This window comes from Emydura macquarii, unplaced genomic scaffold (genome assembly GCF_026122565.2).
Source record: "Emydura macquarii macquarii isolate MOO-44397 ecotype Brisbane River unplaced genomic scaffold, CSIRO-AGI_Emac_v2 contig_705, whole genome shotgun sequence".
Taxonomy (NCBI): domain Eukaryota; kingdom Metazoa; phylum Chordata; order Testudines; family Chelidae; genus Emydura; species Emydura macquarii.
The window spans coordinates 2,591,732-2,618,982 of record NW_027130842.1 but is presented as its reverse complement, the minus strand read 5'-3'; the positions used below and the strand labels follow the sequence as shown (position 1 = coordinate 2,618,982).

General features: G+C 40.5%; 1 protein-coding gene across 2 annotated transcripts in view; it reads left to right on the top strand.

Moving 5' to 3' along the window:
- Positions 1 to 27,251, top strand: part of MAP7 (microtubule associated protein 7) — a 145,660-nt gene that overhangs the window by 81,513 nt on the left and 36,896 nt on the right. For both annotated transcript variants that reach the window (XM_067542292.1, XM_067542294.1), the window contains 4 exons: positions 17,475 to 17,638; positions 18,833 to 18,950; positions 19,941 to 20,027; positions 23,203 to 23,313. In XM_067542292.1, coding sequence (XP_067398393.1) covers positions 17,475 to 17,638; positions 18,833 to 18,950; positions 19,941 to 20,027; positions 23,203 to 23,313 — 480 coding nt within the window. The remainder of the gene's footprint in view (positions 1 to 17,474; positions 17,639 to 18,832; positions 18,951 to 19,940; positions 20,028 to 23,202; positions 23,314 to 27,251) is intronic.

Sequence of the window (27,251 nt, the reverse complement as noted above, 5' to 3'; positions counted from 1 at the left end):
CACTTTGGAAGTCTGAAAATAGTTCAGCCTGACTCAGCAAATTCACCAAATAATGTAGTGTTTCAGTACAAATGCTAGTTAAGAGTGTCAGCACTTGCACTCTCAACCTATATGTTTAGATGGAAAATACTCCTTTAAGGTGGCAAATAGGAAGGAATAAGAACAAGACAACATTCAGTGAAAGTGAAAGACAAAAGGGATTGAAGCCAATGAAAGCAGATAGTTTATTACTCTATGCATAAATCAGCAAGTGGAGTTCATTGTTGCTGAGGACAAAAAATTAGTAGGATTCAAATAACACTGGATGTTTAAAAGGGTGTTGAGAACATCCACGGTTACTTTGGATAAGAATTTAAAAAATAGAACAGCTGTAAATCCTCATGCACCTGTTCATAAACCAACCACTAATTTAGAAAAAAAAAACCTCTTATGAGCAGGTTCTTCTATAATTGTGTGCTATAGTATTTTTTGACTTTTCTCTGAATAACTGGTATTAGCCACTGTGAGACAGGATACTGGACCAAATGGAAGATTGGCTAGATACTGTATGGTAATTCATATGTTCTTAGATTCTTAGCAATTAAGAATTTTTTTTTTAGATGACTGCTTTCATGCTATACAAGCTGGAGTTTCTGAATAAGGTGGAGGTTTTTTGGTCCGCTCTCACAGGAGTGAGTAGCAGTAGTAGTCCAACTTGGCACTGACAAAAAAGTTAAGCCAACCATGATTTTGCTGATGTTGTTATATGAGAGGGTGGTCCTTTTGGATCCTGCAAAACTTTCTATGGCAAGTGTGCCCAAGTGCTTGCATGCTGGAGTGATAAGCACATATCATTGCTTTGAAAGATGTTGTCAGTCAGATACTGAATCAGTTAGACATCAGCAATGTTCTAGTTTTTTGCCTTTCCATTTTATCTGTTGTAGTTTGTCAGTGAATCATGGTGATCTGTGAAGAACTAGGAAAGAGGAGAGCTTTGGAGTCAGAGTATTAGTGACTGAGACAACAGAGGTCTGTAGTTTCACTAGACTATCAATATGTTAGTCTTGCAGCTTGACAGTTTTCCTCCTTATAGCAGTCTGGATCCAGGAGCAGAGCTGATCTGAAATGTTCCGGTGAAATACTGATTTGTTGAGCCTGAAATGTTCCGCCCATGGGAACCCTGCGGGGATTCCTGGTGGCCTCCTGGAGACCCCACTGCTTCCAGGGTCCACAGTTCCGGGGCAACTTGCCATGCTCTGCTGTGGAGCCAGGAGCCTGGTAGTCCTGAAAGCCCGTGGGGATTCAGCTTCAGCTGTTGTTCTCAGGACGTCCAGACACGCAGCTCCGGGGTAGGAAGTTGGAAAGCCCTAGCTGGGGTTTGGCTACTGGCTTCGCAGCTGAGAGCCTGAGAACCCTGGCTTCAACTGATGTTCTCATGGCTTCCAGGCTCATAGCTGCAGATCTGGGAAACACCATGTGGTGGTGTTTCAGAAATGATTGTTTTTTTTTTTTTTTTTAAACATTTTCTGTTTTGATTTGAACTAACAGAATTTTTCTTCAGATTTTTTGGTTCAGGGTCATCATCTCCCCCCTCCTCCCCAATGGCTTCTGCAGCCTCTGTTTCTGCTTGGAGGAAAATATAGCCAGAGAGTAGATTTGTGACATCTCCTAAACTTACTCATAGACTGGTCATCAGATTGAGTGTAGGCCTGGGTGAATGGATGGGGACAGGAGACAATCTGAGATTGCTCTGTGGTTTCCATAGTAGACGTGAATTCTTGGGCCAGCATATTGAATTTGTCATCCATGACATTTCCACCTCTAAAATGTATTTGCAGAGGTAACAGGGGTGTTAACTCTTCCTTCCTATTAATCAGACTTTTTCCAGAATGGGGCACAGTCAGGTGTTTTCATCAAGTGTTTCTGAACCCTGGCTTTCCAGCTGCTGACAAATGAACATCTGTTCCTGAAATGACATTTTACATTGTTTTGTGTTGAGGAAAGTTTCATTCTGAGTGTAACATACAACAATAATGCTTTTTGATGTGGTGTTTCATAAATTGATGTGGAATTGCTTCATTCCCAAATGGAGAGCTCAGCGTACCCCGGTAATGTGCATTGTGTATTCTTTCATCAAACATAGTTTAGAGCTTACAAGTAAATTGGAAGAGGCATTATGACTTCATCTGTATATTTGTCCATCAACATTATGATTTGAAGCAGTCTTTGAATGTTGATACTTGTGTGTTATGTTACAACAAAGCAATGACTTTTCTGCTGGCAAACAGGCTGCATTTCTTAATGCAAAACCTAGGTGAGCCATTACTTGTATCCTATAAACCTGAGCCAAGAGATGTCTAATGCTTCTCTGCTATTGGAAAATCAAGTTGCATAATGTTTTATATAACATATTTAGCTCTTACTGCAAACTGGAATTGGGATTTTATTAATACCATGGTATTATGCTCCATTGTATTATTGTACCCAAAGAAAAGACAAAAAAAAACCACCTTTTTCCTAGAGCTAAAAGTTTAAATTAATTTTAGAAAGTCCCTGTAGATTCAGGTCAATGGTCTAGCTTTCAAAAGCTTTTAAAGTGGAATTCAGAATTTTCTTCCACAAGGTAAATTATTTCCTAGCTTAATAAGATAAGGAACAACATTAGAAATGTAGACATGATGTTATCAATTGCCTTTATATTTTTAGCAACTTGAATTACAGGAGGTCACCTTAAATACATCTCCTAATGAGAATTAATCTCACTTTTTCACTCTCCTCTGCTAAGATGAAGTGAAGTATCATTTTAGTATCTTAAATGTTCTTTATCAGGGGATAATATCCTGCCCTTTCGGGGGAGGGGTTTAAGGATCTAATAAGTCTTTTCTATCTCTGAGTCTCAAGCATTTTGGTAGTTCTGTACTGTGCCCTGTTGTGACAATTATAGTCTTCCTCGAGGTATAACGTTCAGCTCTATATGTGCTGCTGCAATCAGATTGAAAGTTTGACTGTCCCTTTCTCATTAGTAATGGTGTTATTTTATGTGCTTAACACAAATACAATGCAGCTAATGCAAGTACCATGTTTACCTTATAAAACCACCTTTTAAGAAAAAAATTAAATTTGATCATATCTGACCTTTGGGCTGGAAATTTTGTCATCTTACTGTCTGTAAAACATCTAGCATACATTTGGCATAATCACAAATATCTGTCTTTCCCATCCTCTTTGATGATCAAGTCACGATATCTGTTCACATGGAACCACTCACTAGCACTGTGTTAAGTTCAGTGAGAGTTCTGCATGTGACACAAATGCATGATGTAGCCTTTCATTGTTTAGATTTGAGGATTTTCTTTAGAACATGTTGAAAGCGTACTAGATCCCATGCACATGACCTCAGCTAATCTCTACAGCAGGGGAAAATATTAAACAAAACATCCAACATGCCAGGCTGATTGAAAGAAAGGAAATTACATGTGAAATGGCAACAAACAGTTTTGAAAATGGATAAAACTATGAATGCTATGGGGATTTTTTGCACGTGACTCGGTATTGTATTTTGGACATACTCTCACTTTTAGACAGATATTACTGATAGACATGTAAAATAATTGTTAAATGGCCATTCTGCAGTTCCTTTATCCTCTCTCTTATTCCCACTACCATTTTGGTAGGCTTTGTCTTGAGTCACTTGTAGATTGCGTATAGACTTGAAAGCTTTCATTTGGGATGATCTGTGACACATTGGTGCCAGCTGGCAAAGGGCTCACTACTCTGTGTCATCTCCTGACACACTCACTGCACCTAACACAATGCTGTCCTGGTATTTATCCATAAGTAGTGTCTGGTCAGGTATCAAATGAAAGCTGGTGTCACATTTCACAATGATATTAATGACCATGGTATGCTCTGGTGTTGTTTAAAAAGTTATGTGTTTACAGTGAAAACATCCTGAGAGTCTGTATCAAGGTATGTCACCAGCAGAGACAGGTTTTCTCTCAGACCAGGAGTGTTTGTCCATCCAGCTAACTGACATGTAAATTAAGTATTGTATTGTTTCACAATGGGCCTACCATCACTAGGAGAACAGCAGGGAAAAAGAGCTTTGTTTGGGTTTGCTCTTCAAAGGTTTATTGGATTATCTGTCCAATTACCTGTCATTCTGCACCCAAGGGAAGTAATCAGGTAGTGCAATTATATTCATGAAAAATGGGACCCGAAGCTGGCCTGGCTGCAAATACTGCCAGGAAGCTTTAGGTGAGAAAGTGCTTTGGACAAGGATTTTAACCTGTTAAATTTAACATCTAAGAAACATGTTATAGTTTTGTTTTATATGTAGTTACTATTTGTTTCCATTATCCCAACTCAGGATCTCTTAATCTTAATCTTTGATAATAAATTTACGATTGCTTCACTATAACTATATCTCCATGCTGTGGTGTTATAAAGGACCTGGTCCTCAGATGTACCAATCAGGTTGTGTGTGTAGTGTTCCCTTGGGAATAGCCGACTTGCTGGTTACTGTCAGTGTCCAGTGACAGGGGCTGGGCACTACAGGGGGATGCTTCAGAGGAACTTCAGGGACTGAGGTACATCAAATATTAACCTGCAAGGCAAAATAAGAGTTGGCGTAGACCAGGGGAGATTGTAGGAGTGGCTGATAAACTGCTGTCAGGGAGTTGACACCAGGTTTAGCACCAGCAAGTCTCTCTCTCTCTCTCTCACAGAGTCAGGGGGATAACATGGTGACTCAGCTGTGGACACCCCAACAAAGTGTCACATGATCTCATTATTTTGGCTTGCTTTATAAATAATCTTGGTTGGCTCTGTCGTCTGCTGTGTCTTTTCTGCTTTTTATAAATGTTTTCCATTCTGCACTGTTTCTGCTAGCATTTTTCCACACCCCACATTAATGCAATTAATAATAGAGTTGAACTTGTTAATTATACCCACTGTGATATAAATATAGGGGTAAGGTTTTTGAGCTGGAGAGCAATGGTGATTACTGTTTTGGTACAATGAAAGGGAAGGATTAATAACTGAGCAGACCTGGTATTCTTTCAATAAGACTGTGTAAAAAGTCCTCAATCTTCATCCCCCTCATACTACTTATGACCCAGATCCTTTACTGGAGCCATGGACTACCTGGTGCAACTGAGGAGGGGAAGCACAAAGCCACCTTTGCATTCCCCTACTCATGGGGCTGTCCCAGCACTAGGCCAGTCTCTGGCATAAACAAAAGCATCCTGAAGGCTACTCTGATCCATGCCAGCTACCAAGAGCCCCCATGCTCTAGCCGTGCCCCCTGTGCCAGAGACTGGAAAGAAGGTTTGGTGTAGGATCCAGACCAGCTCTGCTCTACCAAAGGATCCTGCTATACAGGGGCCAGAAGATTGTAAGAGAGACTATCTTTTTGTTTTGTATTTATACAACGCCTAGCACAATAGGGCTCTGGTCCATGACTGTGGCTCTAAGGCACTGTCACAATACAAATGATTATGACAATCTGCCAGTGGTAGAGTAGCACTGTGGTGGGTGGTGAGTTCAAAATGCTGCAGTATACAGCAGAATCTGGACCATTGTTTCTTCTGTGTAAGCTAAAGTAAACTGCAAAGAGGAATGAAAAGTGGGTTATGCCTGGAAATAAGTGCTATATGCCTCCACTAATTAACAGCCTCCTGTGAACAACTTTTACTTTTAAAAAATTAGTATTTCTTCTGGGAATTCCTCCTGACATGTCCTACTTCCCTGAAACCTTTCAAAATGTGCCATTCTCCAGCATCACTATAATCAAGAGCCTCATTGAAACCAGGGATTAAGTGACATTAGAGAAAGATTCATTCTGGGGTATGGTCAGAAGTACCAGGAGGATTTCTGAGAGGAGAAAATAATTTTTTAAAAGATGAGTTTGAATATCTCTGTGATGTGTGTCCCTCACAACCTGGTTAGTTGGGAGCATTCAACATACGAATCTGACATTAACTCAGCTGTAATTATAACTTTGAAGTTCATCTTTAATTCAGTCAGCAAGCCAGCCACTGGAATTTACCCATGTTTAGCCACAGTTGAACCAGTGGTGCATTTTATTGCTGATGTCACAAGAAGGTGATCAGCATCTAGGAGACAAAAAATGCAGATTTTGACAGCTGAGTTCATGTGAAATTTTGTGAAGAGGAGAAGGTTTTTGTCAATCTTGTAATGTCAGAAATGATAAAAGGCTAGGAAAATGTTAAATGCTAGAGAATCTCCACTCAAATAATCTGCTCATTTAAGACGGCCACCACAACAGAAAATATTAGAAAAGACAGCCATAGGTTGGCCTGCCTCTGCATTGGTGGCAAACCAAGAGCCAAAGACATCAGCTGGGAAGCAGCAGTCCCACCCTCTGTCAGAGCCAGGAGTATATGGGTGCTGGGGACCTGAGGAGGACTGTCAGAGGACAGTGAAGTCTGGTTTTTGTTTCCAGCTGTCTCCATCCCACAGTTTATGGACAACAGGAAGCTCTCTGACCCCTCATATGCACATGCCTCCTCCACCCACACGCTGCCCCCTATGCTCCCTGAGTATATGCACACTCTTGTTGGTGTATGACCTTCCAAACAACAGGTGAGCTAAACATTAAAAGAAACCAACAGTGTAAAATAAAAAATGTGCAGGTGGCTCAGGTGTAAGTTAACCTCACCAAAATGAAATTAGGTCACTTTGGTAGAACTGACTCGTTTCAAACTGACAGTATCCCTTTAAGACCAACACGCTGACTGACAGTTTTCCCTTTCTTCCATTATGCTACATCATTCAGAACAAAGTACAATGTGAGAGTTTCTGGGGTTTGTCATTTTACAGCACAGCTTTAATGTTATGTCCACATACTTTTTGTATCAGATGGGTCATTTTAGTGGGGCTGTGGGGGGTGATCCTCCTTCAACCAAATTTAAATATCCCAAAAATTGAGCTAGCTAAATTACAAAACATCCTTATGAACCCTAGAAAAGACAGATGAAAACATTAAAGACATTGTTCTCCTGTGACTGTAATAACCAAGCCAACGTGATAATATTTGCCAAGTTAATGTTTGTCAGTATTGGAGGGGAGAAGGGTTGGGAGGAAGAATAATGGTCCAATTGTGTTCCTATGTATAATGTAGTATAGTTGTACTGATTTGCATACAGGCAATATCTATTAATAACTTGTTCAGCACTCAACCTCTGATTCATGCTTTTATGCTCTTTATGTTGCAGTTTTGCATTATATGACTTGATTATCATACCTTATCACTTAGCTTGGCACAGTCTTTAATGCAGGTTGGGTTTTTTTCCCCTCCCTCTGGCCTCAACATAAAATATTCTGCCGCTGTTTTTTCAGCATATAAACGTTGTTTGATGGATCAGGATCATGAAACTTTCCTTGAAGGGGACCAATACATTTGTGATGTGATCCCACACATTGCCAAACAAAGTCTATAAATATAATTGATATATAAATGGCTCTAATTTTTACACCAGAGTGCAAACTGTGCACTTGTCTGAGGGGTGCTATAGAAAGAAGTTTGAGAGAAGTCCTTGTATGAAGTGAGAAGAAAAAATCAAATTTTATTTGAGTTTTGAAATTGTATTAATTTTTCATCTCTTGAAATATTAATATATATCTCTGTATGTGTTTCTAGAGCCATACTTCTTTCTATGGGGGGGGGGGGAGTGATATATATTTAATTGTAGCTGAAGCTAAATTTTCTGCATCTCATGTTCTTGTAAAAAATTTCCTTTACGCTTCCAGGAAGGAGTGAAAGCAGTTGAGATAATGTTACTCTGGTGCTAATGAGAGTTAATTTAGGAACAATTACTGCTAAAGAATTGATGGGATTATTTAGAAGTAGGGTTAGATTAAATCTCTTATGGAAAAAAAGTGTGGTTATATTGCAAACATGGCGATAACTGTTTTCTAAGAATAATTTAATGTAAATTACAATACCTAGCACTTATACCTACCATTGACAAGGTAAATAGGTTATCCAGCCAAACATATAATCAGCAAACTTTCCATTAAAATGAAGAAGCTATTTGTTTTGTGAGGATTTTGGTTTTTTGGTGGTTAGTGGAAAGAAATGACTTTTTTAGTTGTTGGTTTAGAAGATTATTTTTATCCACTTCTGTTGTGATATTCCTTATTTTATTCTGACCTCATTTTTATGTGCCCTCAAAACCTATAATCCATTACTACTAAGGTATGTTTCTTTCATCTGGCAACTTTTCAGCCCTGAGAATCCTTATGAGAATTATCATGATCTTTATCAGTTCTGTTATCTCTTCTAAGGATTTACACATTCTGATGTTTAAATGCCCTATCCCTAGGGGCAGAAGGCAAGTGCTAGTGTTGCTAGCAAGTGGAATGGGAATTCTCAGTGTCCACCCAGCAGTGGCTGGAAAGTGTATATGGTAGTGGGCTTTACACCAAGACTTCAGCAGAATTTGTTTTTTCAGCCACCGGCTATGAGAAAACATATCTTAGAAAAGCTCAAATACATCATTTCACTTACTCTCTCTACAGATCACAGCAGGCCAGAGCCCACATCTGTTTTCTTACTACAATCTCCATAAACAAAGTATCCTCAGAGAGTCATGTTATCTGTCTAAAATCACACAGGGGAAGGAGGACCACTGCTTCACTCTGGAAGGGCAAATAGTAATCATTTTCTGCCTCTCAGAAATATTTTTTTTCCTTTTCACAAAAGCTACATTTATTTAGTTTAATATGTACATTAGTGGGAATATCTAGGTAAGCATGTATAAGAAGAAACTTCTTCCTTCTCCCATGATCCTCAGTTTTCTGTGAATATGAGCCTGAAAAGATAAACACATACGACACACACGATAACACAGCCTACTGTCACTATGACTAATTCACACGATGGAGCAAAGGCACCAAGTAATGTACCAGAGACATTGGCAAGTCTTTTTTTCCTTAACTTCCTTTACCTTCCAGAAGTACTTTCAAGAATACCAAATCGAAGTCTCCTCAAACAATGCACATTGTGTTGTCATTGTAAACAGACCCCAGGCACGAGGGATGAGCCAACTGATCTTGGAAGCTATGAAAGTCTTTTGTTACATAGCGTGCAGTTTGTCTCATAAGGCCATGGCTCAGGCTTTTGGAAGCCTGTCTTTACATGCTGATTGAATGAAAGCCAGCACATATGGGGAGAGAAAGAACTTTCAAATGGGACTTGTACTTCTCAGTTCCATTGGTGCTTTTAAAAATCTTTGCCACACTCTGAGGAGAATGGAAGCTTAATTTAGATAGGTTTCCACCTGGTGTGTGCAAAAGCTTTGAAACAGTGGAGAAAGTGATCCAGTAGAACACAGATTTTGAATCATGGTACTGCTGAGGTTCTTCAACTTGTTCAAAGTTGGCAGAAAAGTGAATGGATTATTTTTTTAAATTTGTATTTGTTTATACAATATCATAAGCAACAGGGTACTGAACTGAACTATAAATCAAAATCCTTGTGGAGATCACAATCTAAATTAGACACAATACAGTCACATAGCGATGCGTGAGAAGGAAAGAATCCAGTTTCACTCTTAGACCTTGTCTACACTAGCACTTCTGCTGGCAAAACATTTGTCGCTGAGGGATGTGAAAAAACCGCCTTCCCGAGAATAAATTTGGCCGGCATAAGCACTTGTGTGGTCCACCGCTATATTGGTGGAAGACGCTCTCCCACCGACAGAGCTACTGCTGTGAGTTTAGGTGGTTTTATTATGTTGGTGGGAGAGCTGTACCATAACGTGGTTGTACCAGCACTCTTACAGTGGCACAGCTGTACCTTTTCTTCTGTGACATCAACAAGTAATTAGCCAACTAATTAAGGATAGGTTGAGAGGGGGCAATCAGGGCTAGTGGATATATACTTGTTTATGTTTGTTAAAAATATAAACGTTATATAATATTTTGATTGTATCCCTCTAACCCTTTCTATCTTAGATTGTAAATGCTTTGTAGCCAGAGACTCTTTGTAAGCATTTGTACAGCACAGTGGGGTCCTGATCTTAGATTAATAGATTTTGAGGTCAGAAGACACAATTATGATCTTCTGGTCTGACTTCCCATAACAAAGGCCCAAGAAGCTCACGCAGTAATTCCTGCATCTAGCCCATAACATGTGTTTAGCTGTAACGTCTCTGACTGGGTCTTCTAAGCACTTCCACAATAGAAATGAGATATAAAATAGGGAAGAGAGTGGAAGTCTGTGACTCTGAAGTGAAGGTCAGCAGTAGACACTTCACTAGAAGTAATGGGTTATGAGAAGTGATTTAGAGACTGAGGATATATATAGAATGTTGCATTCCTGCTATTACAGGACAGCAGTATAAACAAAGAATTTGGGGCAGGAGAAGACAAAAGTAGCATTGAAATAGAAAAGGTGACTGTTAAAATTATATGGTGGTGGTCCCTGTTATCATCTCGCAATGATTTCCTGTTCAGATGTGTTTAGTTTAAAGTAAAATGATTTTTCTGTTAGCCCTACAAACTCAGCCTGAGTTCTGAGAGTCAAGGCAAGTTAATTCTTCTTCGAGTGCTTGCTCATTCCATGTCAGGTGTGTGTGTGCCACATGCACCAGTTCTGGAGATTTTTTTTTCCCTCTGTGGTATCCATAGGGCCGGCTCTAGTGACCCTGTGCACATGCGCCAGTATAAGGGGCACTGCCAGCCCCTCCCTTCCTCCAGTTCCTTCTTACCACCCGTGACAGTGCTGGAACATCCTCTTTCTTCGGCAAGCTCTTCCAACCCAGTAGTTCTTTCTTGTAGTAATAGTGTACATACTTAAAAGTTAGCTAGTTTAGCTCTTGGTTTACCTGTTATATCATAGATACGACACCACTGGGGACATAGCCCCGGTCCCTGGGCTTCAAACTCCTCATGTTGTGCAAGAAGCCTATGCCAGTGAATGACCCTCACCAGAGCTGCCTGAAGTGCCTGGGAGAGGGTCCCGTGCAAGACAAGTGCAGGATCTGTAAAGGGTTCAGACCTCGCACTAAAAATAGAATCGGCACTTAGACAGATCTTTGAGCCGGGCCATTCAGACTCAGTGCCGAGTACATCAGCATCGGTGTGGAGCGCCCCTTTGGCACCGAGTTTCTCCTGGCACTGATCACCATCCTTGGTGCCTAAGAAGCAGCACTGGAAGACACATACCAAGAGAGAGCCCTCACTGACACCAAGGAGGGACAAAAGGGACACAGGAGACGAGGCAAGACCCGTGCTGGGCCACTCATCTTTGCTGGGACTCGCGGCAGCCTAACCCCTTAGAGTTCCCAGCCCAATCCTGGACCTGCTGCTGACTCCTGGGAGCAGCAGGAGCGCCTGGCTTACATTACCGTCCACACCCGAGGCATTCCAAAAGGCCAAGGAACTCCTGTCGATTCTCATGCCACCGACACTTCGAGAAGGGAGACTCACACACCAGGACTCCATGTCAGTACTATTGACTGTGGGGCCATCCAGATGCAAGCCTGCAATGGGGCCTTCACAGCGATCTCCAACACTAAGGCGTCATTCCTTCACCCTGCACAGATCGCCAACGCCTTGCCAGCAGTCACCGGACCCCAGAGCTGCATTGCCAACAGTCAGACTCATGGCACCAGTCTCTGGACCCACAACACCGGTCTTTTGAGTCGCGGCACCGGTCCCCACAATGCTGACGCTGATCTCCAGAATCTCGGCACCGGTCCCTGTCTCGCGAATATCGATTACTGGAAGACAGCTGCCGGTCTCTGTACATGCAGCACCCCCCACAGGTCCCCAGTACCGAGACACCACTCCTCCAGGTACAGCGGGGAAGTGGAGGAATCATTGGCACCACTGTGGTCACCAAGAGAGGACTCCTCAGACTCAGAAGGGGATGAAGTGGCCCTGCCCAAGAGACAGATGACCACTGCAGCAGCTGTGAGCTCCCATATGGGAGCTTGTCTGCAGGGGCAATGGCCCATGCCATGTCAGTTTTTGAACCTGTGGGCATTTCCTCCTGCCTCAGGGTCACACACACAGCATTCACTCTCCGGGGCTTCAGAGAGGCAGTCAATAGCAGCCACTCACCCAGCACCTGACCTAGACATGGAGTCAGACCAAGATGCTGTGACTTCTGCAGTAGCCCCAGAAGGGGTCACTTCACTGAAGGAGAAAGAGCTTACTTCTCCACCCTTGCAGGCATCATCATCCTCCTTGCCAAATGAGGCAGTAGTACGCCCCCCATCACTATCCCACAGGACGACTTTAGAGCGCACCAAGAGCTGCTCAAGTGGGTAGCCTCAAACCTGGGCTTAGAGGCGGAGGAGCTGAAGGAGTCCGCTGATGAGCTCTTTGACATCCTGGCAGCAGCAGCCCTATCTAAGGAGGCCGTTCCGGTCCACAGAGGAGTGGTGAAGCTGGTGAAGGCCTTGTGGCAGTCCCTGCTCCCTACATCGGAGTGGGCCGAGAAGAAATATTATGTACCACTAAGAGATTCGAATATTTGTACACTCATTCTTCCATGGGGTCATTGTTGGTAACAACTGCCAATGAAAGAGACAGACAGGCAGGCAAGTTCGACCCCCAAAAATAAAGAAGCAAAGAGTCTAGACCTTTTTCGGCAGAAAGGTTTACTCAATTGCAACTACTCACATTGAACCAGTGAGCTCTGTTGGGGGGATATGATTATAATACGTGGCACTCCATGGCCATGTTCACAAGCTCTCTGCCTCAGGACTCCAAACAGGAGTTTGTGGCTATACTGGACAAGAGCAAGACAGTAGCCTGAGCCTCCCTCCAGGCAGCCTATGAAGCAGCTGATTTGGCAGCTAGAACAATGGTGTCAGCTGTCTCGATGAGAAGAGCCTTGTGGCTTCAGTCATCTGGCCTGTCCTTGGAAGTCCAACAATCCATTCAGGGCCTCCCATGCGATGGTGCAGCCCTGTTCACAGATCAAATGCACACCATGCTGCACAGTTTAAAGGACTGCAGAGCCACACTCCGCTCGTTGGGTCTCTACACCCTGTCGACCTCTAGAAGACACTTCAGGCCCCAGCAGCTTAGCCGGGACCAGTCAGGGAGTGAGCCTTATAAAAGGAAAAATAGGGGTCATAAGAAATGCCAGGGTTAGGCTCTTGCTGCTGCCTCTCAATTGGGCTTAAGCCATTACCTCTCTGAGAGGGTAGGCAGGCCTTTTGAAGGTGCATCCAGGGGTGACCTACCAGCCTTTACTTAGGGTCCAGCCTCCCCTTTATTTTCAGACCGTCTTGCACCCTTCTTCCCAGCCTGGACTGCTATGACATCAGACCTATAGGTGTTAAGTACCGTAGCAGTCGGGTACATCCTCCAGTTCGTTTCACATCCACCTTCTCATCCCCCCTTCCTGTCCCTCTTCAGGGACCCTTCTCAGGAGCAACTTCTCATCCAGGAGGTGCAAGCCCGGGCGATGTAGAAAAAGTTCCCCGAGAGCAGTGAGGGAAAGGGTTCTACTCCCACTACTTTCTGATCCCAAAGGGGGCTTGCGGCCCATTCTGGACCTGCTTTGCCTCAACAAGTATCTCAAGAAGTTGAAGTTTCACATGGTCTCTCTGGCTTCCATCATTCCCTCCCTGGATCCCGTGACTGGTACGCTGCCCTTGACTTAAAAGGATGTGTACTTCCATATTTCTATCTTTCAGAGCTACAAAAGATTCCTAAGTTCATAGTCGGGAAGAAGCACTATACTAGTTCACAATACTTCCCTTTGACCTATCAACAGCGCCAAGGGTGTTAACAAAATGCATGGCATTGGTTGCAGCCTACCTCAGATGATGGGACATACAGATCTTCCCTTACTTGGATGACTGGCTCATCAAGGGACACTTGAAAGCTCATGTCCAGCACAGCATTGTTGTTGTACGGGCCACTTGTCAAGCACTAGGCCTGTTGATAAATTGATAAAAATCAACAATGGTACTGGTACAGAAGATAGAGTTCATCGGGGCTGTCCTCAACTCCACCCAAGCCAGAGCACTCCTCTCCAAGGTCTGATTATTGGTTATATCGTAGCTTATAGCCCAGGTCACAGCTCACCCCCTCATCATGGCACAAGTATGCCTCAGGGCACTTAGCAGCATGCACCTACATGGTCCAGCACACAAGGTTACACCTCAGACCTCTGCAGATGTGGCTGGCATTTGTTTACTCCCCAGCCAGGCACCATTTGGACATGGTCCTCACAATCCCTACACCAATACTTACCTCTCTAGTAGGGGGGTTGAACCTGCATCATATGTCAAAGTGGGTCCTCTTTGTGGCTCCATGACCAACGCTGTCCCTGGTATCAGACACTTCGGATTTAGGGTTTGGGGCCCATCTCAGCACCCTCAGGACCCAAGGCCTCTAGTTCAGGGAGGAGCTGGCATTACATATAAACATCAAGGAGCTCAGGGCAACCCAACTGGCCTGAAAGGCGTTCCTTCCCCAGCTGTCTGGCAAGGTAGTACAAGGATTGACAGACAACATGGTTTCAATGTATTACATTAACAAGCAAGGGGGAGCACAGTCCTCAGCTCTCTGCCAAGAGGCTCTCTGCCTGTGGGACTTCTGTGTGGGTCATGCGATCCACCTAGAGACTGTACACCTCCCTGCAGTCAGGAACATGGTGGCGGATTTCTTCAGCAGGTTCTTCTCTCGCCAGAAGTGGTCCCTAAACCCGGAAATTGCCAAAATAGTCTTCCAGAGGTGGGGAACTCCACAAGTGGACCTCTTCATTCTTTCTTTCTTTCTTGTGTGTCCACCCCAGTAATAACAATTATGAAGGCTCAGTTGTGCCCTTGGTGAAACCCGTGCAACTTCTCAATCTCCAAATTATACCCATAATGACACCTGTGTATCCTCTTTGCCTTCTATAAACCTCTGCAAACCTACTGAATTTAGTAATTATTCTGTTGTTGAATCAAGAAGGAACAGAGTCCAATTTACTGTCTCTTAACTGTGTTGGCTTTTCACGATTAACAAGTAAAAACAAAATACTTATATTTGTCAATAAAGTAAGCCAGTATGACTCTGAATACCCAAAAGGTCCAGTTTAGTGAGTAATATACTGTTTTTGCATAATCAATTTTCAGAGTAAAATTGCTCTAAGCTAGGAGTAATTGGCAGAGTATGGCTTAGAAAAGGAGGCTGTAGGCACAGACAGAGATGTGGGCTACAAGTACTGAGATATAGTCCAAAACAGAATTGTACAGTGCCTTGAAGATGTGGAAAGGAATTTGAATGTGATAGGGAAAGAGATAGGGAGCCATTAAAGAGCTTGGAATAGGTGATCCCAAGAGTCATCTGTAAAAGATCAAAGAATCCAGGGTAACTATCTTAATTGTTCCAATTGTTCAGCAAACACATACTGCTGAGTCTTGCATACTATTTTGCATGTATAGGTGTTAGATTTTTTTGCACCTGTTGATATCAACATTAACCATACATCTATAGAGTTTATTGTAGCTGAAATTATTCCAGCTAAATGCCTTTGTGAAATTTCTATTCTTTCCTTGTTGCATTTTTGTCCTCATCCTTGCAGTAGAATGCTCTCAGATTGCTTGTCACAGTTGAGCAAATATCACTCCTATTCAAAGCAGTCCCTGCTATTTTGCATCTATAGTGAGATTATACATTTAAAAGAAAGTGCCACCCATTGTTCCCAATGCAATGTTTGAAAAGATGACATGGAAAGAAGCTGTTTTCATCAGGTGGAGACTCCGGGATTGACATATACTTAAAGAATATATTCTTTAGCTGTAGATCTTGAGGGGAAGGGAAAATACACGTGTGTGCACACAAAGTTTAGAATGCAAACATGATTTGTTGCTCACAGTTCCCGGGAAAACTCACAGCAAAAGTAAAAGAATTACCATACCAATAAAAAATCACAGCTTTTGTTTTGAACTCGTAAATAGTTTTTATTTTTCCTTTTGGTACATGTTCGTAACTAACAAAAATAATGTTGTATGTGCTGAGTTACCATCTGGGGACAAACTTTTGTGCAGACAGTTTCACTCTCAAATTAAATTTTAAAATTGCCTTTTCTAACCTAGAAAGAGAACCTCCTGACCCACTGGGAAATTAAAGCTCTTGTTGACAGCTCAGTGGGCTGGTCCTCTGTGTTGCCTTAGTGTTATCAGTGAGCTGCTACTCTTTATTAGCCTCCCACACAATTCTCAGTAACATTTGTTGCAGTATTACCTTCATGTATACATAGACACACATGCTCATCAACGTGAAGAAAGTCCTGAAATGTCAAATGTGGAAAAAATAAACAAATGAAAATCTTGAGATCTCTAACTTTCATGACCGCTGTAGGAAAAGTCCAGTCTTATCAGATTGTAACCGTTTAAAGCAGATCCCTGGAGGGGACATATATGAACAGTCAATCCATTGTGCAGAGTAAAGTTCAACTCTATTGCAGGTTTAGTTTGGTTAACACTTCTGAAACAAGCTGTTCAAGACTTTTCAAGACCAGTGATATGTAGCAAGTTAAGGCATGCTCACCTTATTTTCTGAGTTTCTGGTGGATAATTTGTTACTTCATAGAATAACAGAGACAGCTATTGATACAGAGCTGGTCATTAAGGGCCAGTCCAACTCCCACTGAAGTCAGCTGGAATTAGATGAGGCCCTAAGACTGCAATGCCTGCCACCTTTATTATTCTGGAGAACTATATTGATCATTCCTGCAGGTAGATAACTCCAATCTCCTGCTCACTGTTTAACTTTCTTTTTGAATTGAGTGAATGCAGAAAATTATGCATTATTATCCAGTTGAATCTCTCACGTTTACTATTTATTGCTAGTGAGAATCATGAGTAGAGTTGTTGGAAACATTAACAATGAAATCTGCAACCACGCCAAATTAGCCTTGAAACACAAAACTCAGTTCACATTTGTCAACTGTTTGTTTCATGAACTTGTTTCTCACACCTAGAGTGATCTGTAGTTTTGCATGGAACCCCTGTCAAATTTAGCTTTATTTTGAAGTGTTAATATTGCTCTGTTCTGTATCATGTGAGTCTATATGAGACTTAAGGCCTATTACTTTTACAATTTCACTTTTGCAATTTAAGGCAGCTGAGCATAGCTTTTTGCCTGCCATGGGGCCCAGTGTGTGAAACAGCATGAGACATTGCCTCCAATTGTGGGACACACTATAAATATTCGTTCAGGAATTTTTAAATGGCATGGGATCATTTGCATAGGTCAAATTTTCTGAGACCTTAGTTTCATTATTTCCAACTCTGATGTTGATATTTTACAGCAATTAAAGTCACAGCACAACTGGTTAGTGTGCAACCTAGGTAAATACACTGTGAGCATTTAATGAAGCCTGGTTGGGACATATATATATTTGATTTAAGAAAACAAATTGGTAAGTGCAATCAGTCTTGGGCAGCCTAAGCTGTGTGACACAATTCTAAATGGTACAGTATATTTACATTTTATGTCTACTTTTCTTTTAGCTGCAAGAGAGTCAGTCTGGTTAGAAAAAGAAGAGAGAGCACGGCAGCATTATGAAAAACACCTGGAGGAACGCAAAAAGAAGTTAGAAGAACACAGGCTAAAAGAAGAGAGAAGGCGAGCTGCAGTAGAGGAAAAACGAAAGCAGAGAATAGAAGAAGACAAGGTAAAAGGGCATTCCGTACAATTTTTCAGGCAACTTGCTCTCTACCAGATGATGTAGCAACAAATTGACCAGTATGTCATTTAAAGGTTAGCAATAGGGTTGGAATACGAGTCAAGGTTAATGTAGGGTACATTGCAAAAAGAAGGCTTTTTTAGTTTTTTAACTCTTTTTTTTTTTAGCTGTGTCTGCACTGATACAGCTTTTCATGGGTCTCTCCACAAAATTGATCTCTCCAGTCCAAAAATATGAGTTGTTAAAGTACATCTGTGGCAAGGCACAGCAAGTCCAAACCGACATGAAAATCAAAATTTAAAAACCTCTAGAAAAATGAATTGTGTGGTACCTATATTGTTGATTGTAGGTTGCTAGTGCATCAGTGTAAACACAGTTAAGTACTAAGTGCCTAATTCAGAAACTTTCAGGAATGTGAGAGAGTACAGTAAGTGCAGATTTAATAATACATTTATTTCCACTTAACTGCATGATGAGTGATCTGGTAGCTACTTGCTGTGTGACCTTGGGCAAGTCAGCTCACCTCTCTACTTCCCCTCCCACCTTTTGCTTGTCTTGTCCTTGTTGGCTATGTCTACTGCAATCAGAGGTGTGACTGCAGCTCACATAGCTGTTCCCAGGCTAGCCACTCTAGCTAGATAAAAGCTAAAGGTAACAGAGAAGATGCGGCCAGCATGGGCTATACAAACCAGCCCGGCGCCCCAGGTTGCTTGACAACACCGATGTTCATGCCACTGCCTCTTCACTGCTATTTTTAGCCACGTGACCCAGACTAAAGCTAGCAGAAGTACGCCTATCCAAGCTGCAATCAAACCTCTGGTTGGAGCGTAGACATCCACTTCTGTTGTAAAAAATTCAGGACAGGGACTGGGTCATGTACAACGGGGCCCCAGTTTCAGTGAGGAACTACTGTCATACAAATACTATGTGCATTGTTATTGGTCTCAAGCAGATCTCCTATTTTCACAGTTATATATTTGTAATTACCATAAAGCCCTGCTTTGAAATTAGCTCAGTTCTTTGAGTGGGATTCTCACAAAGCACTGCCCATCATTTTGAATTTTACTCCATGATGGCCAGTATCTTTTGTCCAGGTGGAATTCTATGTGCAGGCTGATGGGAAGGTTAATTAAAACCCAGCCACATCCAAACATATTCATACAGTCTCCTGTTGTGCTTAAGGAACGGCATGAAGCTGTCGTACGCCGTACAATCGAGAGGAGCCAGAAGCCCAAACAAAGGCAAAACAGGTGGTCCTGGGGAGGAGCACTTCATAGCAGCAGCAGCATTAATAATACAGGTAAAGGGGGAGACCCAGTTTCTGAGCCAAGCTTCCTGTCTGTATGATATACTTTGTTCCCATAAAGAGGAGGGTGATGCAGTGTTAATTAATTCAAGTTCTTTATTCATGATCTTAGCATTGTTTTAAAGATGAGCATATTTTTAACTCTGCTTGGCTAAGAGGGAGAAAGGGGAAATTCAGCTAAAGCTTAAACATCATTAGGATATTGACTAACCCGTAGCTCCATCTATATCTAGAACTGCTCACTTCTGCTGCTTTGCTGATGTTTCTGTGCACTTGTGTGTGTGCATGCATATGCTGTGTCACTAATCAAATATAAGTTACTGTATGGACGTGTTAGGTACCATAGGACAGCAACAGAAAATTACTTTAAGAATTTCTGGTGGAAATTATAAAATACGAATTTTAAGATAAAAATACAAATAGGAAGAGAAAATGTTCTTTGAAACCTGCTGTATTATATTTAGTACCTTAGTTTGCAAAAGACATACACTGGAACACAAAGTTTGGTGGATATTTTCTCCCCTTTGTTCAGGAGAAATTAGAAGTGGGCAAAAGTAAAGTATAACCAATAAGCTATCCCATAAATGTCTTCTCTGACTGAAACTGCTGATTGATAATATGTAAGTGCCCTGTTAAGTATGCCTCAAACTGAAGAAGAGAATTCAGATGTGTCTTTGATGGATTCTTGCACCAGAAAATAATGTATATATATTAGAAATCTATTTTCCCTTTAATGCATACACTCTAATAAGTGTATTCATTAATCATTCTTTTATCAAGAAGAAAATAAGTGTTTACCAATCTGCTCAGCAAATAAGGACAAGAAATACTCATATGATATATATTTTATTGTGTTGTAAATTCAGTAAACAATTATTTTTCCATAAAATGTTCCGCTTCTTGCTTTGCTTATCTTTGTATAACTCATTTGCTTTTTATTTTTCTTTATTTTGAAAAATCATTTGTCTTGCATTCTGTCCCTAGGTTATTTTGTTGAATCATCATTCACCTTTCTCGATTTAGCAGGCCTGGAACACCACTTCAGATCTCTGGGTGGTGCTAGAAAACCCGGTACATAAATCACTGTGGTTTGTTGATTCCTTCACATGTAGCTAGCTCCTCAAGAAATAGGACTAGTAACTACTTGTTGACCACTAAGCCAACATCACTTAGAAACAGTGCATGCTTAACATCCTATCACATAGACTAGAACAGTTGTTAGCCCCCAGTGTTTTTTGAAGTACAGAGAATTATTACTGGTTGACTTAAAGGATTTGGCACAATTCACTGAACTACTGTATACAGTGTACAGTATATTGTATTGTGTATTCTACAAAGAATATTAACCTGTTGAAAGCAATCTTCTGGAATCCAGTGAGATCTAATTTGAATACATATTTTGGGCTCTATTTTGGCTTTGTTTTACCTTTGACATACTGCGTATGAAAGATATTTATTTGTATTTATTCTGAACTTCTTCTAGGCAGCAGGTCTGCTGCAGTGGCTGATATTTTGGTTTTAAAATATGTTGCCACAACTCTTGCCAACAAATGGTGCTTGGCCTATTCTTTGTTTGCAGGTTACGTTCACATGGAATTCTTCAAAGTGAATGGCATCCATTGAAGAATAGTCTTCATGGGCTGCATGAATTTATGAGGACAGGATGGCAAGACTGATTTAAGAGAGACTTTCTCGAGTAGATGCTCTTTATGCTGCTGTTTCTCATTTCCAAAATACTGCTTCTGCTTTCTTACACATCTTATGCGGCAGAAACATACGCATCCTGTTGATGTAATGGCATACGCTCTCACATATCCAGAACAAGAAATTAGGTCTTAGTTCTCCACCCAACTCACACGTAAAGATTGTGACTGGAGACCTGCCAAGGAACATAGGAATTGCTATACTGGATCAGACCCAAAGCCCATTAAATCCAGTCTCCAACACTGACATGCAGCAAATGTTGTGGAAGAAGGTGCAAGAAATGCCACCGTAGGAAGATGTGAAGTAATCTGCGCCCTCCCACCCCACCCCGAAGGTTTTATCCTATTCCCAATGTTTAGAGAGTGTCTTAAACTCTGAAACATGAGGTTTTTATCCTTTCCAGTACAGTACTCTTTTAGTTAGTGTTAACGGTTCTAACTCTGGATATTCTTGTTTTCCATACGAACATCCAGTCGCTCTTTGAATCCCGCTAAGATTAGATAAAGCAAAAGATAAAACCAATTGCCCTGTGGTAGTGGATGAGAAATCAAATTTTAAAAAATCCTTTTTCCTTTCATTCCCGAGGCCCATCCTGTATACTTTACCATTGATATGAGGAGCCAGAAAGGAACTCTTTCATTAATGGTCAGTGGAGATTTTCATGCAAAACCAATTTGTACCCAACAACTATATTTATTTATATGTGGGTGGTAACATGCGTGTCAAATGTTGATGTACTCAGTATAATGAAAGCATTACTCAAGCGTAGATAATCTCTGAGAAAATGTCCTCTTCAGTGTTGTCAAGGTTATTTAGACATATAGACCTTGATTCAGCAAAACAGCTAAGGACATGTTAAACTCCCATTGACTTCAACTGGAAATCATTATGTGCTAAGGCCTAGATGTTTAAAGGTGTTTAGGCATTGCTACACTCAGCATTGCAATGCCTAACTGATTTTGGAGCCCAAGTCTCATTTTCAAAATGTATTTAGGCACTTAAGATCCTAAATGCCATTGACTGTCAATAGAAAGACAAAGGGGGTAAGGTAATATCTTTTATTGGAGCAACTTCTGTTGGTGAGAGAGACAAGGTTTTGGGCTACACAGAGCTCTTTCTCAGGTCTGTGTAGATCGAAAGCTTCTCTCTCTCACCAACAGAAATTGCTTGAATAGAAGATATTACCTCCTCTGGTAAGAACTGGCATGTTTAGAACAACATTGCATTGACTTTCAGTGGGATTTTGGTTCCTAAGTGCCTAAATCCCTTTTGAAAATGAGAGCTAGACTCATAAATTGGTTAGGTTTTGTAACACTGAGCTCAGCAATGCCTAAATACCTTTAAAAATCTGGGTCTAAGAGTGCTTTGCTGCGTAGAGATGAACTTAAATGGATGCTTAAAGTGCTTTGGTGAATTGGAGCCATAAGTCTAAGCAAGAACAGAACTGAGTTTCTACTAATCTTTTGAGTAGGCGTCACTATCCAAAACAAAAATCTACCTTGCAAGTGATTTAATTTATGTACTCATTTTTCCCCAAACATTTTGGAGAAGAGAATTCATATACATTGTTTGTTCTAGTTCTTCATTTTATTCTGCTATTGCCAACCTCTTTGGACTGTGCACAATCTCTTTTTCACTACTCTTGAAAAATCCATCACATTCTCAGCAGGGTGGCAATGCTGATTTTGCATCATTTGAACAGGAGGGTGAGGTAGTGTGATACTGCATTCTGAAATCCACAAAGCATAAAGAAAGGCAAAATAAAGCCCTTTGATGTCATACAAAGCATGTGCATTGCAAATATTTTTTAGCCTTCTACACAGCATTAACTTTCTTTGTCTATGAAATCGCATGCAGTTTTGGACTGACTAGCTTTGTCTTCGTACAGTGTAGGTAGAAAAATCACTCTTTTATGGAGTACACCGTCTATACAGAACCCTGTGGTTTTTTAGCCTTACCTTTGAATTCCTCTTGTGCCCACCCTCATTTGTCTTGTGTGCTAGCTTTCTTCCTCTACTTTATCTTTCATTTTTATGTTCAAGATACTGACCTCCTGGCTCACAACAGTACCTTGCCAAATATCATCTGTGATTCAAGTGATGCTAAGGACCTTCTTGCTTTATAGCATGCTCTTGCAAAGATGGATCAGAGCATTAAACATGATACAGCTTCCCTGTACTTCCTCATTTTGTCTGAGCCTAGAGCAAAACCTATCTGCAAGTGAAGTGAGGTGAACATTAAAATCTCATCTTGTTTATTAGCTGCCTTTTCCGCCCTTCCATTTGAAACCTTGGATCATAGCTTGACTGAATGAAAAATAAACTGATATCCTGGATGTTTACCTGCAATTTAAATTAAATAGTCTTGTGCCAAGTCTTTAAGTCATCTGTAAAATGTCCACTGAGAAGTCCTTTCTATTTTTAAAGTTCTGGTGATAGAGCAGAAATTATCTAGTCCTATTTTTCTCGTCCCGTGAGTATGCTAGGAAGAGTCGCATTACTGCATGTGGGCTGTCAATTTGCATTATCTCCATTTGTTTTAGATCCAGACAGGCGGTCTGTTTCAACAGTGAACCTTTCGAAACAGGTTGATCCAGTCATTAACAAGCGGCTCTCCTCCTCATCTGCAACATTACTAAATTCTCCAGACAGAGGTACAGTTTAAAGAAAGAGAGAAAGAGAGAGAAAGAAAAGTGTTCTTATTGATTCATTGTTTTTAACAATCTCTGCAGATACAGTAAGCATCTGAAGTCATTTTCTGCACGATATTTAAATAAGAATGAAAAGACTTCAAATGGTTGGAAGAAGTAAATGATGGAACATTGTCTTTGCAAGAAGAACTATATTTTTAAAAGATCAGAACTTGCTTGAATGATTTCATTTAGCAAGCAATAAAAGCAGTGCTTCTGTCAGGTTTTTAGTAAATGAGTGACAACTACAGAAACAACACATCTCTCCATAGCGCATGTAACCATTTTATTTTTGTACATTTATTTACATTGAGTCATGCTGCCTTTTTTGCTTTTCATTTGTACTTTGGTTCCAGTTCTTGAACTTCTGGCAACATGTTTCACAAAGCTTTTAAGTAGTTAGTACATTCATATTGCTGATTTATTTTCAATTTAACTAAGCAGTTAGATATGGCTCATACAATGTCTGTTTATTGATTTTCTATGTTCCTTTAGATTTAGAAGGTTGCTCTGTTGGAAGAAATGCTTTGATATTTACAGATTTGCACATGAGATTAACAATCAGACTTTTAATCAACAGCATAACATGCAAAATTTAAACTGTGAAGATTTATAAAACAAAATTGAGCTTAAATGAGTTTTATAAAATGTTATTTTGATAACTTCATGTGATAAGAAATGGACCAAGCTTTTTGACAATATGTACTATAAGGGACCATTTCCCCATTCTCAGCAAAAGACTATAAAGAGATAGCCCGCATCTCATCCCAAATGTGTCTTATTTGTTTTGATATGTATATTATTATACACCATATTGACAAGATTTGAGGGCAATAGCAGTAAACTCTTGCCTGTGGGTTAAAATAATTGATGAGATTGCTGATTTGGGGAGAAGTATAGCATAGTTTTAGGAAATTATGTAACTCTAGAACAATAGTTTCTTCCTACAGCTATTGAAACCCAGTCAGAATTAATTTTATTACCCTTTCAGATTTTTTGCGTTTACTGTTGCCATTCTTTAGAAGTGGTGGCTCTATTTTGAAGACTGTTGTTGGAGTCATGACAAAACAGTGGCAGGAATGTAACATGCGTGATAATTATGTGGCGTATTGCCCACTGCACTTGAGGAAACCAACCAGTTGTATCGGTTTGTGGGTAATAGAGCTTGTTAATTTCAGTCGTCTATCTACATTTTGAGTCAGCAATAATGTTTTAAAAAGATTGAAAAGGTTAATAAACCTTTTCAGTGATGGTTTTATATATAGTGCCACTAGTAGGCTGGATAACGAGACCATAGATTTTAACAGTGCAGATATCTAGTACTTTTGCAAAAGTTAGGACTAAGCTACGTTATCTTCATTAATAAATTTATTAAAATAAATGCAACAATGCTCTTCAAAAAGTGAGTTTTCACAGGGAATATCCAGACTTCTGATTGAGGTTTTTACAGTCCTTTGAGAATACAAAGAACTATACATAATAGGTGTCATAACTTCTGCCCCCAGCATTTACCGACAGCTCTCACATGGTGTTATCTCCAATATGACTGTTTCCTGTGCTAAGTATAAGGAAATACTGCAGTTTCTCTGATACCACTGCATGTTGTTGGCAAGCAGTTGGTAAATAGTAACTTTCCATTTGGAACCAATACACGTGCCAAGTATTACCATTACTTCAGGGTCTTGGCATATGGTTTTTAGGTCTCATATCTATTTCTCAATGAACATGTCATCAGTAGGTGCCCTTATATATCTGTTTGTATGTTCTTGCTTTCCTGTAGGCTTAGCATACAGTACATCATACAAGTTTGGAGCCATTTTACTTAAGAAATCCTCCAGGCAAGAAGGTGTAATGCTTCAAGGCTCAGGTTTGAATACCTAGACTACTTGGAACCACAGATTCAAATCTCTTCAGGGCTGACATCCTATCAGGCTAATCTAATGAGTACCATCCTGTGCAGTTTACTGTATAGGGTCTTCTGGATAAAACCCTAAACAGTGAGGCAGTGTTTGCTCTGCCTGAACACTAAAACAGCCATAGTAGTTTTCATTAGAATAGGGCTTAGCCCTCGTGCCCTTAGCCAACACTTATGGATGTGCTCAGAGGACAGAGTAACACTGGCATCCTGTATAAGACTCATTAAATGTATTTTTGAAAAGAGCAAGTGAATGTTCCACTAATGCCTGCTGTCAGGTACACAGGGCACTGGCTACATCCCAACCTTGCTGAGCCCATAACTTTAGAGTCACCAAGTGACCTCTCTAGTTAGCTCTTAGGAAAGGCTCTTAAAAGAACTGTACTGTATTTGGGTGTGCAAGGGGAAGAAGAGGCTGTTTCCTCATCTTCCTCAGTGCTTCCATGCAAATTTTACCTTAATACATGAGCACTCACTCTTACACACAGTGCCTGGAACTGGAGGTGAGTGTGATGGGCTTATCCTAGGTGGCTTACACCTGCCATCAAGGACATGACTTTTGTTGAGTAATATTTTTTTAAATGGTTGAAGAACAAAGGGAACTTTTCAGTTCATGCTAAGAAAAAGATTTTCGTTAACGGACATTGAACTTTGCCCATAATATTTTTTTTAAATATTTTATTAATTCCCTTTCAAGTTCAATATTAATGTGCAGCTGTTTATTGCAATTTTAAATCTGGTCAGGCAGATAAAATGGGTTTCATACTGTACTTTCTAGATTGTTATAAAGGTTCAGCTATTTAAATCCCTGCAACTACACGTGAATAACAAATGATTCAAACAAGGGAGTTCATACCAGAGATGCTTCAGAAAATTAGATGATAGTGTTCTTCAAGGAAAATGTCATTAACTGGATGTTATTTTAGATGCTATAGAAGTTACAGGTTCTTTGCTTTGCAAGGCCAACCTAGCAAACAATCGCAGGCTTTTTTCCCTCACTATCTTCTCTGAAACTGTTTTTCTTCAAAATAAAAAGAACCCAACATGTACAGGGTGGATTGATTTAAATTAAGGTGATTTAAACCACTGACTGGAAAGCCTTGATTTAAATAATCAATTTTAATCAACTTTTCCATTTGTACTTCAGTTATTTTCTAAAGAAAGGTGCATTCTCATTGGTTGATATAACCATTAAAACATGTTAATTTACAATTAAACAGCACCTTTATACTGGATTTGATACATCTTTTTGCTACCTAGGAGGGTGCACTGTAACTATATACATTTATTTAAGCAATTATATAGCTGAATAGTGTGATTCTTATTAATTGTACATTTTTGGCATGTTAAAAATAGAGAATAATCTATTGGCTATTTACTATATAATTAATTTTTCCACGTGGTTTGTGTCAACCTGCATTAGGTTGTTAACTGGAATTATATTAAACAGCATTAAACATACATTAAGCATCATATAAATTTAAATATTTTGGATACATAAACTTCTCTAATCAAAATATGTTTCACATTTACAACTAAATAATTTATTAAACAGAGGAATTAATTGTAGTAAGTGAATTAAACTGTTTCAGGTCAGCCTGGGATAATTTTCAAATATGCCTAAATGACTGGAGCTTAAGATTTTCTTCAAGAACTTACTCATGTTGATTCTAAATACGTGTGTGCGCACCTCATGCACAGTCACTCGAAGGTTTTTCCCCTAATGGTATCCGTAGGGTTGGCTCCGCTGCCCCTGGAGTTGCACCCTCATGGCACTGTATATAGGGCCCTGCCGACTCCCCGCCTCTTCAGTTCCTTCTTACCACCCAGGAGGGTCGTTGGAATATCCCTCTTCTCCTGTGCAGCAAGCTCTTCCCTAGTGGACTTGTTCTTACATACCTATAAATAGTTAATATCTACTGTTAGTAGTGATAGTTCATAGGTTAGTGTAGTGAGAGTAGTTAGGATCCCGCTTATCATAGAATCA